Raw genomic sequence first — 12344 nt, 5'->3', positions numbered from 1 at the left:
AGAGAGACAGAGAGAGACAGAGTTGAGCGGGGGAGAAGCAGAGAGAGTGGGAGACAGAATCTGAAGTAGGCTCCAGGATCTGAGGTGTCAGCAGAGAGTCTGATGTGACTCGAACTCATGAAATGTGAGATCATGACCTGAACTGAAGTCCAACGCTTAACTTACTGAGCCACCCAGGTACCCCAGGAGTAGATTTTAGTTATTCATCACTTACATACAACACCGGTGCTCATCCCAACAAGTGCCCTCCTAATGCCCATCACCCATTTAGCCCATCCCCTCCTCCGCCTCCCCTCCAGCAACCTTCAGTTTGTTCTCTATATTTCAGAGTCTCTTATGGTTTGTCTCCCTCTCTGCTTTTATCTTATTTCATTTTTCCTTTCCTTCCCCTATGTTCCTCTGTTTCATTTCTTAAAAGTTTCTTATCTTTTATTCTGATTTAGTTTCACCTAATGGAACTAAGCTTTAAAAAAGTATAAAAATCAGACAAATATTTCTTTTTAATGCCTTTGTCAGCTAGAAGACCAAAGAAGAAATGTACCATGTAAAGCTTTATCAGAATACCTTATCAGTCCTGCAGGGGATGAAAAATTATGGGTAATTTTTGCATTGGGAAAACAGTCTGGTTAATCAGTAGAGAAGCTAGTCCTCAGAAACATTAGCTGAGTTCACAGCTGTGAATGTACACCTCTAAACCACAGGCAATATAAATGTAACATTTATATCATGCGTACTATGTGCCAGGCACTATGCTAAGCATTTTACATATGTTAATTAATTTAATCCTCATTACAACTTCATTATAATACCCACTTTACAGATGAGGAAATGGAGATGAAAGGAAGTATTTTCACTCAAGTCATATTGCTAGTAAAAGGGGGATTTCAACCTACGAAGTCTGCACCCAATGTGTCTGCACTTAACTGTTGAGCTAGAACTTAAAAGATGCCACACATTTGTCACTTGTTCTAAGATTGTAGCCATGCCTCCCAGGGTCCCCTGAGGCCTGGTTATTCTCAAGACTGATGTGAGGAAATCACATGGCTTAACCTGAGGAATTCAGGGAAGTGAGATGATAATAGTCTTCTGAGGACAGAGCAGGACGCCATTTAATATTAAAATGAGTTCTAATATTAAAATGGGTTCTACTCCTTTCCTCCATAATTCTGTTAATTATGATTTTTCAGTCAAGCTTGACATTTTAGAGGAATCTTCTTTGATTTCTCCCTTCCATTCTCTCTCCATATTGAGGCGTCAAATCCTGTTTATTCCTTTCTTGGAGTATCTTTTTTCCCTACTTATACTCTGCCCGACTCCAGTCTGACTTATTAATAACTCATTTTTGGCCCCTGGTGTACAGGGGCCTCCACAAATCCTCACATTCTCATTTTCTGTGGATCCAAGTTGTTCTGTGAAGCAGGTCCCCTTTTCAGTGCCTTTGTCCATTTCCACCCCTCCTTATGTAGACCAGCAGTGCCCAAAAGGACTTTCTGTAATGACAGAAATGTTCTCTGCACGGCCCACTACAGTTACTTTTTTGCAATTTGATCAATAAAACTAAGAACTAAAATTTGAATTTAATTGTTTAATTAATTTAAATTTTTCTAATCACAAGTGCTTCATGAGTACCCTGTTGGAAAATACAGGACCCTACGCATCCTTCAGTACCCAGTTCAGATTCTGCCTTCCTGAGAACCAGATCTTCTCCCGTGACCTCCACCATTAGAGATCACCCAATTAGATCATTTATTCATTAACTTATTCAACATGTACTTATAAAGCACTGTGTATTTTAGATTGTTTGTTCATCAATGTAGAGAATACAAAGGGGAAATTGCATAACTTCGCTCTTTAAGGACATTTATTTCCCAGTTTTTCGAGGTTATTAAACATTAACTATAATTCTTGTGTCCTTCGTGACTGCCTCAATGGGGCTTTGTAGAGAGGGAAAGTAACAGTTTTGCTAAGGTTTACACAAGGCTGGAAGCAGATATTCAATACAAACTTCTGGGAATCTTGGTGGATTGAGACGATATCAATTCATAGCTACAAAAGGACAGAGATTCCACTTCCTTGAAACATTGAGAGGAGGGGGTCGAATGATGTATAGAATCCTAATCTCTGCTCTCAGAATTTAATGCTGTTTTCCTAATTCATGGGATTTCATCTTCTTTTCTGCTATCTCCTCAACCGTGATTTTAAAGGTTTTCCTTTGCTCAACATCAAGAACCATTAAAGATACTTTGGCCAAGACTATGAGCAATCTGTGGAAACCCAAATCCTAAACTGAGAGCCAGAATCAGATTAATCAAAATGATGTGAATCATGCTTATAGGATTACAAAAATTAATTCAGTATGGAGGATAGGCAGTTTGGATGACCAGAGAGTCTGGTCTTTCTCTTTCTAAACAGACAGAACTTCTGCTCAACCATAATGCTATTAAATAAGAAGGACCTGACATACCCTCTCTGTATTCCTTTCTCTGCCTGACATGCCAGAGCAAAGAGCATGGTAGCTCACCTTTCGTGGTTAGAGTTACAAATGTTCTAGGTTGTTCCATCTTACAATGCTGCACGTGCATATATTATTAGACAACACCTGGTTTTGGTGAGATCTTATGGATTACCTTCCTTTGATCCACGTAGTTAGTAACTTCAATACACCCATTCCATGGGCCTTATTTTTGGCACAAGTGACATGGCCTGTTTCTCAAGTTGCTTATAATCCAAATAGGATGCAAGATAAGCAAATGAAAGGGTTAAACTGCCACAGTGCCAACTGCATGGCTGAGTCAAAACCAAAGGGACACAGTAGAATCTCCTTCCTGTCCCATTGTTTGATTTCCAAACATGAAGATCTTAGCCCTTCTCTCATGTTGCCATTTCAGTATTTTCTATATCATAAAGAAAATACTTATCTAATCTAAACCTCCTGCTCCAATTTCATCGTGTTTCCTTTGTTTTCTCTCAGAGGAGATTTTATATCATAGGCAACTAGAACTGATCTTTTGACTTCTAACCACTCACACTCAATTGAAATGAAATTACACAGGGTTGTGGGCACTTCACGAGCGCTTTTTCTCTGAGTGAAAGAGACAGTGGCCAGAGCCTTCTGGCCCCACACGAACCCAATCCCTTTTGCTTTGTCTTGTGTCTTTGGGACCATCTCAATGTCACTGACACATCTTTTGATGGAAGCTTCTCCAAAAGGCTCACCGTTGCTACTTGACCTCCCCACGGAGCCGGTATGTGGGACACTTCAGGCTTCATTTGTTCTCAGCCTCTCAAACCCGATCCTGTCACTAACATCAGGGCACTGCTGTCCCTGAACAAACATCCTGAGCACCAAAACCAGGTCTGAAGAAATAAGGCTGGGTTTAAAGGCCGATATCCCACCCAGTGTCAAGATCCTGTTGGCTAATTCATTGTCTTATTTCTGAATGAGGTTAATGTCTTAAAACTTATACTCTAACTCGGGGCCATTTCTCTTCTCACTGAATATGTTTGAGAGGATGAGTTCAATTCTTGGTCAGCTGTGCTCTGTTTCATTAACTTTATTTAAGAAAGACAGGGGAAGGACTAGAGACAGAGTCTGAGTCCCGTCAGAGTGGAAAACATTGACCCCAAATGGCATTTAGCCTTTAGGCTGTGCTAAACTCATTAAAATGAAGGTCAGAGTAAAAATCAAGCTGTCCCTTACATTCTTATATCCAGAGGAAAGTCATTAAAAAATTACACACATACACACACACGCACATTTATCTCCCACTTTTGCTCATTTTTATCACCTCTCTTTACTACCTGTTTGCACATAGTAAGACATTGTTATTTATTTTTAAGTTATTTCCAAAAAAGGTCTGGATGGTTTGCAAGAGAGTGGAAGAGAAAGGTTACGATAATAAGAGTTGATGAAAGAACAAATGTCATGATAGATTAGCCATTTCCTGTTTTATTAGGAAAAATGCCTAAAAGGAAGAGGGGCACTGAAAACTCAGCTGTCAGATCAGTACTAACCTTGCCTGTAGAATTCTTCACAGACCCTTTCACTCCACTGCTTGCTCATCTCCCAAATTCTACAAGGATTGCAAATGTCAGCACACTTCAAGGCGATCTGAGAAATGACAGGGCAGGGAGAGATGGTCAGAGGATGATCCTTCAGCAGCAAATGTATCCGAAGCCCAAGGGGCTGTCCGACCCGCCAGTGTGCCTCAGGTACCAAGCCCGTGTTTACAGAGTGCCTCTTCAGGAAACAGCACTTACTCACCGCTGCACAAAACCTTCATTCAGAATTCCCACTTTATAGCTATGAGAAGGAGAGAAGAGCCACCGTCCAAGGACACGGAGCTTCCTGGAGGAGGCTTGGGGTGGGTAGGCCAAGGAAAGCCATGGCCTGGCTCCTTCTACTGCCCCACCCTTCATGGGCAAGGAAGCCGCAGGGGCCCGGTCAGGCTCAAGTGAGATCATTTGGACCTCATTCTCACAGTGGCCACATTGACAGACTCCATGTATCGCTTCAATTTATTTGCCCTCCTGTGCCCGTGTCTGTGAGTAAGCAAGCTCATACTGCAGTCCAGGGAGCTAAGTCCTATCAAACCTTGGAGTGTGTTGTTTGCAAAGATAACTCAAAGCTTACCGCACCCTGGTCTGGATCGGGGAGGCCAGCTTTTGTCAATAATGCTGACCCTAAGAGGGTTACCATGAATTCCCAGAAACGTAGATTCTCACCCTTCCTCACCAACCACCGAGATGGGCTCCTGGTAGCGTGCCCTGCCCACCAGCCGTGCCTATTTGTTTTGATCTAGTTCCTTGGCATCACAGAATCACTGGCATCTGGGAAAGCCCCAATCATATTAACTTACAAATTTGATTGTTCCTTTATTTCCCGGTTAATGGGGAAGCCAGTAACTACTGGAGTAGGAAAGGGGTAGAAGCGTCCTCCAGGTTCTGCCCTTTGGGAATTCATTTACAATTCATTTGCGTCAGCAAGCTTTCCCTTTGAAATGCAAATGTTCAGGCCAAATCTTTCAGCAACTCCCAACTTGGCTGGAGTCAGGAAAACCAGACACCTGGTTGATCGTTGTGACACTCAGGGACTAGAAAGACTAGTTTGGAAAAAAAGAAGGAGGGAGACGTAGTTCTACAGCTGGGAGGGAGGTATTTCCTGGGAGGGATGGGGCACTTTGGACAGCTGCAGGGGGCATCATGAAAGCATGGGACAAAAAAACACTATTCTGTTCAGTCTGCAAGGTGCGGTTCAGTTTCCCTGGTCAAAGTTGGTCTATGTACGTGAATCCAGGGTCCTTCCATCCAGTCTTTTGTGCCAAGAGGAAAGAAGGAAGCCGAGAGAAAATGGAAGATCAAGAAAATGGCTGTGGTTTGGACACCAGGTCAGACTTCCAGTTCTGAGGCCCGTTTGTCCTCTTCTTCTCCTGCCACAAATGGCTTCTTGCCGTGGAAAGAAGCCGAAAGCACTGGGCCTGATACGATTCGGTTCATTCAATTAACCTTAACATAGTTTATTTATTGGTGTCTAAAAATGGCAAGACTAGGTAAACATGTTTGTGAGAATATGAGTTTAGCTAGTAACAGGAAGTAAAGCAGGGTTTGATTAAATAGGTTTTATATGAAGGAACGGCTACTCGTTTTTCAGTTTTTGTTTGTACCATAGTTAACATAATATATCTTTGTGTTACAGAAACAGTATTTCTAAACCTCGCAGGTATGACCGTGGTCAATTTTACATCAAGCCACAAAATGTTGTAGATTCTTACTACATACAATTCCCCAGCAGGGCTACTTTGTGGGGCACCAGTTACCAGATAAGGAAAAGTGAGATATTATCAACTTACTGACATGAAACCCAGATTTTGCTTGCTTGGAAACCGCTTAAAAATTTCACATGTCTCGGAGCTTTCAATAAAGTAGGTCACCGTTCTAACTTCTACCCTGGGGGATACTCCATCTCACATGTGCTAAAATTATCGATCATGTCCCCAAGTGCTTTTACTCAGCAAGGATAAGGGCCTTTGTTGTTGTTGTTGTTTACCTGAAGCATAAAGTGCCTGTCGTGTACATCCTCCAGTCTTAAATCTTCATTGTGGAGGTGAGCTTTCAATCTGGTCAAAAATTCATTCTGCCTATTGATGTCTGTTGCCAAGATCAAGGAGCCCAGCTGCTGTTCAATATCCTGTCTGCATCCACAAGAGGGAAAGAGAAAACACACACACGAAGCAAATACTTTTGAGGTAGGTGATTGATTCTGTCACTATCAGGTGGTTTAGAATCTCATTTCTGCCTTTGATTCTGTTTGTTACTCAGAGTCCAGTCCCTCCGAGCCCAAGGGCCAGTCTGTCCTCCACCGCCACTTCTGTCTTTGGTCAGGAGCTATGCTAGTAACTGTAGAGAGTGATTGAAATCGCAAGTGAACAAAGTTGTGGTAGTTTACACGTTGCCACAGTAACTGTGAGTCTAAAAACTGAATGCATGCCTTAAGTAGGACACAAAAAGACTGACAGAATCACAGAAGTTTAGGTTGTGCTTTTAAAGAGCTGAAGCCAGCTCAACCATTCAGATTTGCATGGAGAGAGAAAGGGCATGATAATTAGTAATAATAAGGAAGACAATAATAATGGCTGATACTACATGGTATGGAAAGATCCATCAATTGAACAAAACAGACTGGAGAAAGTTACTGGAACTTCAGAAAGAATAATAGGTAGTTAAGACACTTAAAAACCAACGGGCAAGCAATATATTAGTCGACAAATGGTATGTAAGGAAAATGAGACAAAATGAAACATAAGCGAGTTAAAGCTTTACCTCACACATAGAAAGTAATCAATGGAAGACAAGATCCATAGCAATTTTAAAAATTAATCTTTAAAAATTAAGTATATTTAGGTTTGTATATAACACCTTCTGCATATAGCAGTTTATATTAAGTTGATGTCGCTTAAGTTTGAACCGGTTCTTTACTCCTCTGCCCCCCTCCCCCCCCCCCCCCCCGCCAATGTTTTGGGCATATGGGTCATACTTTACATCCTTTTACTTTGTAGAGTGCATTGAGCACACAGAGTTTAATGAATAGGTAGAAAGTAAATGTCTGTAATCACCAGCCAGGTCGAGACCATGAACAAACAGGCAACTGCATGTAAGCACTGGCCACTGTACTTCCCACCACATCCCTTTTCAGACTCTTGCATCACAATTATTCTTCCTACAAAAGTGATTTATAACACTGCATCCCATGAAGACATAAAAATATGGTATTTTATTTGCAATCCATAGGGATGTGTAGGAGGATCTCAGGAAATGAGTATAACTGAGCAACCAGCAGGATTAGTGTTGGTATTACAGAAACAAGTCTGGTCCTGCGTTCTTCCTCCTTTTTTCCTTCAGTTTTGTTCTTCCTCGTCCGCCCTCTCTCCTTCTTTCCCTTCTCTTCTTTCTTTAGCTGCCCCTGCCACTTACCTCCTCCTCCTTTCTTCTCTTTCTTACTTGATTTCTTACTCAAGTTTTCAGTTCTTATTTTATTTTATTTTTGAGAGACAGAGAGAGGAAGAGTGAGACAGAGAGAGTGAGCACAAGCAAGGGAGGGGCAGAGGGAAGGAGAGACAGAACCCCAAGTCTGATGCAGGGCTCCAACTCAGGGACTGTGAGAGCATCGCCTGAGCTGAGATAAAGAGTTGGATGCTCAACTGACTGCGCCTCCCAGGCACCCCAAGGTTTTAGTTCTTTTGCATTTAATTCTTTTGATCTTTGCAAGGACTATAGCAAAAAACACGGGATTCTATTCCGTGCATGAAGATTGGTTTTATTTCATCCCAGGAGGTAAAAAGCTATCAGAACTGAAGTTCTTCCTGCAAATTCCACATTCCTCTGGGTGCTAGGGAACAGCACCAGATAGTATCACAGGGCCGGGAGTAAGCACGAGCCAGAGCATACTGCCTGTTCTATATAGACGCAACTTGGCACTTGACTTTAACTTATGCACCCTTCGCAATTCTTCAGAAAGAAGGGTGCAGGGATCTATCTACTCTTTTGACTCTCTTGGGCCCTGTGCATTTAATTTAACAGATCAGAATTAGTGGTGACCTTGGAAGATGTTACAGCAGCTAATTAGGGACCATGTGGAAAATGAGGCAATGGCTTTGGATTTAGTAGGGCTTGGCCTAAATACCTGGGCTAACAAACAGTGGACCAGGAAACTAGTATTTCCCCTTCTGTTTAAAATGCAACAGACATAGGTAAATTAATGGCCAAAACAATGGCTGCGGCCAATTCAGTTACTTAACAAAAGACATTTCAGGACAGAATTTCTGACTTCTATTTTTGCTAAGATTGGCAATTACAAAACAAACTTGATTGAACTAGTGTTAAATCTAGCTTGAGATCTCCTGTGTTCCTGCTTGATAAATATTTATTATTTGGATCTTTATAGGAGGACAATTTTGCTAACATAACAGACAGGGATTTGACAAAGTGGAGCACTGATGCTGAAGAGTGTGAAAGCTGAGAGCTGTTTATTATCCTTTTTCCTGATGTCAGGTCATAGACTATCCAAGGCCCGTTCAAAGCTCAGGGAGAGATGTGGATTCTGGGCTGCTGTAACTGACACTGAGTCTCCTCTGATCGACAACCAAGCGCAGGCAGGAAGCACAGCCGGCTGGCTCCCTGCCATCAGCCCCGGGGTCTCAAGCATGCCCTAGAGAAAGCAGCTTATCTCCAACGTGTGGACATCAGTATGTTTCATCTCTACGCCACTTACGTCATTTCCTTTGGCAAGTGAGCAAGAAGCCTTGATTCTCGAAGCATGCCTATTGTAGATCGCCAGTGGTGATTCTCCAGCACAGACATATTCTAGAAAGAAAGAAAATTAAAGCTATAAACGAGAGAGAAGTCAGATTCTGATCTTTCACACTGAACAGTTTCACCGAGTGTTTTCATTTCAGCCAGTTGATACTTGCTGACAGAGAGGCAGACGAGAAAAGAAACATGAAAGAAAACCACCACAAGGCCTATCATGACGGTGGGATAGTGGCAGGGCTGACCCTTGTGACTCCGTTGGAGGACTGAATGAGAGTCTATTTCTGGTGTCATTCTCTCTTGCCAATGCCCCCATTTTGGGTAGCTCAGTCAGGCAGCACTCAATGTAGACGAAAAAAAGCGAAGCAGGTAAAAATAGGTACTAATGGATTCCATGTGGCTATATATATACCAATCCAAGATTATACTATACTACTCAGCTAAACAGAGGCAGGTCCCACAACCTCTACTTTGATCTACCGCACTGACCATCGTTTCTTTCTTTTTAAAAAATTATTTATTTTGAGAGAGAGAGGGGAGGAGGGGCAGAGAGAGAGAGAGAATCCAAGGCAAGCTCCATGCTGTCAGCCCAGAGCCTGATGTGGGGCTCGAACTCACGAAGCATGAGATTGTGACCTGAGCTGAAATCAAGAGTCAGACACGTAACCGACTGAGCCACCCAGGTGCCCCCTGACCATTGTTTCTTAATACTGATAAGAACCTTCTGAACCACCTCGGAAGCTGGTGACATACTCAGATTTCTGAGGCCCGGTCAATTCAGTTTTGATTTGGTAGGTTTGTGGTAAGTAATTTGTATGTTAACTCAAGTTTGAAAACCACTGCCATGGAAGCAGTACTATCAATAATCTTCGTGACCAGTATATTGGCATGTAGCCCATTAGGTCTGAGTTTGAATCCACAATTACTTCCTTCTTCAATTATCTTGATATTTCTTCCCTTGTGGGAACCTCTACTATGTTCCATCTCTCTTCTGACTTTATTGTTATCTTACATATGCTGCTGTGTACACATTAGCTAGCTGGTTAAATGATGACTATTTCTTACAATCCATTGTGCTTTATTCTAATAGAATAGAGCCCCTCTAGTCCCTAGGAAATATTTTTGCTCTATTTTCTTATTTATTTATTCATTCTCCATTTTTTTCATATGGGGTTATAAACTTACACAAAACACAGGAAGATCGATTCATTAAAAATGATTTTGCCTATCTGAGGTACTCAGAGTCAAATTCATAAAGACAGAAGATAGCCAGGAGCTGGGGTAATAGGGAGTTATTATGTAATGGGTACAGAGTTTCAGTTTTGCAAGATGAAAAGAATTCTAGAGATGAGGGTGGCAATGCACTTAATGCCATTGAACTGTATACTTAGAAATGGTGGGCCGTTTGGGTGGCTCGGTTGATGAAGCACCTGACTCTTGATTTTGGCTCAGGTCACGATCTCATGGTTCGTGGGATCAAGCCCTGCATGGGCTCTTCGTGGACAGCACAGAGCCTTCTTGGGGTTCTCTTCCCCTCTCTCTCTGTCCCTCCCTACCTCTCACTCTCTAAATAAATACATAAATAAATAAATAAATAAATAAATAAATATTAAAAAATGGTGAAGATGGTGAACTTTGTATTATGTTAATTTTGCCACAATCAAAAAAAAAAAAAAAGTGAGAGGAAGCAAGGAGACTAAACAGAGCCAGGAGACAGATGGGGAAACATTCCATTATCATGCCCACCCCCCACTATACCTGAGTCACCCACACAATGCTCAACTTCTTCAGCAAATGAGAACAGAGAACCATCATGAGTGATAAAGTCTAGGGTCCATTAGGAAAAAGCAAGTTCAAGAAAACGTCAACTGTTCTTGGTTCTAATGCCAGACAATGATTTCTCTCCAGGACTTTGTAGAATGAGCTTCATGAGGCAGAGTCTTGTATCATCAGGTCCTCTGTATAGGCTGTTCTATTACTCTTTGTTTCTCTCCTTGCCACGAAGTTACTATTTATTCACCACTTGACTATGTTTGAAGCAGTGATGAGATTTTGTCCCTTTTATCAACTGGTCTATTATCTCCTTTTGGGCACGAGCCACATACAAGAGAATGTTTATTATAAATCACGTGCCAGACTAATTTGTTTTGACTGTAAAGATTTATGAGAGCAAAGAGTGATAGGTTAGTGTGATGTCATCGATGTTCTATACTGCTGTGACATTTAGTTCAGTCACTCATCAGTACTCACTTGCAAGACTAATTCTTGTAGATGTGGCCATGAGTGCCCTCATGTGAGTTTTTCAAGGGGCCAGAAAACTGTAACAAGACCTGATGATAAATCCCTGTTGAGTGGAAAAAAGAGTGTCTGGAGGATTGCCTTAAGTATTGTTATTCATGCCTGCCTGATTTTTACATCTTCATTAATAATTTTCCTGAAGACAGGATAAAAGGATACTTGAGAAATTGGCTTGTGAGACCATATTTAGAGATGAGCACCTGGGAAGTGGAAGGGAACTGAGTGAGCCTGGAGGCTGGCACAGAATAAAAGACAATAGAATACACGATTACAGTCACAACTTTTCGTGGAACAGTCGTTATAAATAAAAGTATATTTTGGCCAGAACTGTGTTAGAAGTAGGAGTACTTCAGTGGATTCCAGACAATAAGAAAAAGGGGGGGGGGGACTAACATTTATGAAGCACCTACTGTGTACCTGCTAGTACAGCATGTACTGGTTTACATGATCTCATTCAATCCTTACATAACTTTCTACTGTTTTTATCATTAACTCACAGATACTAAAATCTCAGGTTTCTCTGAAGGGCTGCACAGCTAGCAAGTGGTTGAAGAAGGCCTTAAACCCAGGCCTGCCGGATCTCAAGGCTGAAGCTTTGCACACACCCCTTGCCGCCTCCCAAGAATTTCCTCTGTGTGGCCATATCCAAGCATTCAGAAACCTGACATTTATAAACCGATGAAGGCCTACAGTTATGCTTAATTTTCCACAAGTTACCTATAGTTGCTGCTTTAAGGTCTATGGTTGATGATTTTATTTTGATATCAGTTTCTAGCCCCACATTGGAATCTTCATGTTTACCTTTAAATTTAGTTTCACTGCGAAAACTCTTGTAGTGGGAACGTTATGAGTTGAGTAGATTGAAGCTGTGTTGGGGGAGAACTCATCTGGCAGCCACTTTTAGCCCTCACGTGTGATGAGACCTGTTGGTCTCATGTTCTTGCAACACGGAGTCACTAATGTCCATCCCTTCCTTTCATTGAAGTGACCCTTTTTCAGTGCTTTATTATCCTTCTTAATTCTAACCTACTTCAATCCGTCCTCCCTACAGCTTCCAGAATGTGACTTGTTCACTGGACAGGCTTTTTTTTTTTTTTTTTTTTTTTTTTTTACCATCTCCTTAATCATTGGTTGAAATATAAACTAATATTTTTTGACTACCTATTAATATGCCAGGTGCTATGGTGGGTACTGACAATGGAAAGATTAATAAGACAAAATTGCTGCCCTCAGGGACCTCA

General features: G+C 41.6%; 1 protein-coding gene across 8 annotated transcripts in view; it reads right to left on the bottom strand.

Moving 5' to 3' along the window:
- Window positions 1–12344, bottom strand: part of PDE7B (phosphodiesterase 7B) — a 584077-nt gene that overhangs the window by 8409 nt on the left and 563324 nt on the right. For all 8 annotated transcript variants that reach the window (XM_047860044.1, XM_047860045.1, XM_047860043.1 and 5 more), the window contains 3 exons: window positions 8768–8859; window positions 6047–6191; window positions 4015–4111 (listed from right to left, as the gene is read on the bottom strand). In XM_047860044.1, coding sequence (XP_047716000.1) covers window positions 4015–4111; window positions 6047–6191; window positions 8768–8859 — 334 coding nt within the window. The remainder of the gene's footprint in view (window positions 1–4014; window positions 4112–6046; window positions 6192–8767; window positions 8860–12344) is intronic.

This window comes from Prionailurus viverrinus, chromosome B2 (assembly GCF_022837055.1).
Source record: "Prionailurus viverrinus isolate Anna chromosome B2, UM_Priviv_1.0, whole genome shotgun sequence".
NCBI classification, from domain to species: Eukaryota; Metazoa; Chordata; class Mammalia; order Carnivora; family Felidae; genus Prionailurus; species Prionailurus viverrinus.
Note: the sequence above shows the minus strand (reverse complement) of the source record. Positions and strands in the feature narration are given on the sequence as shown.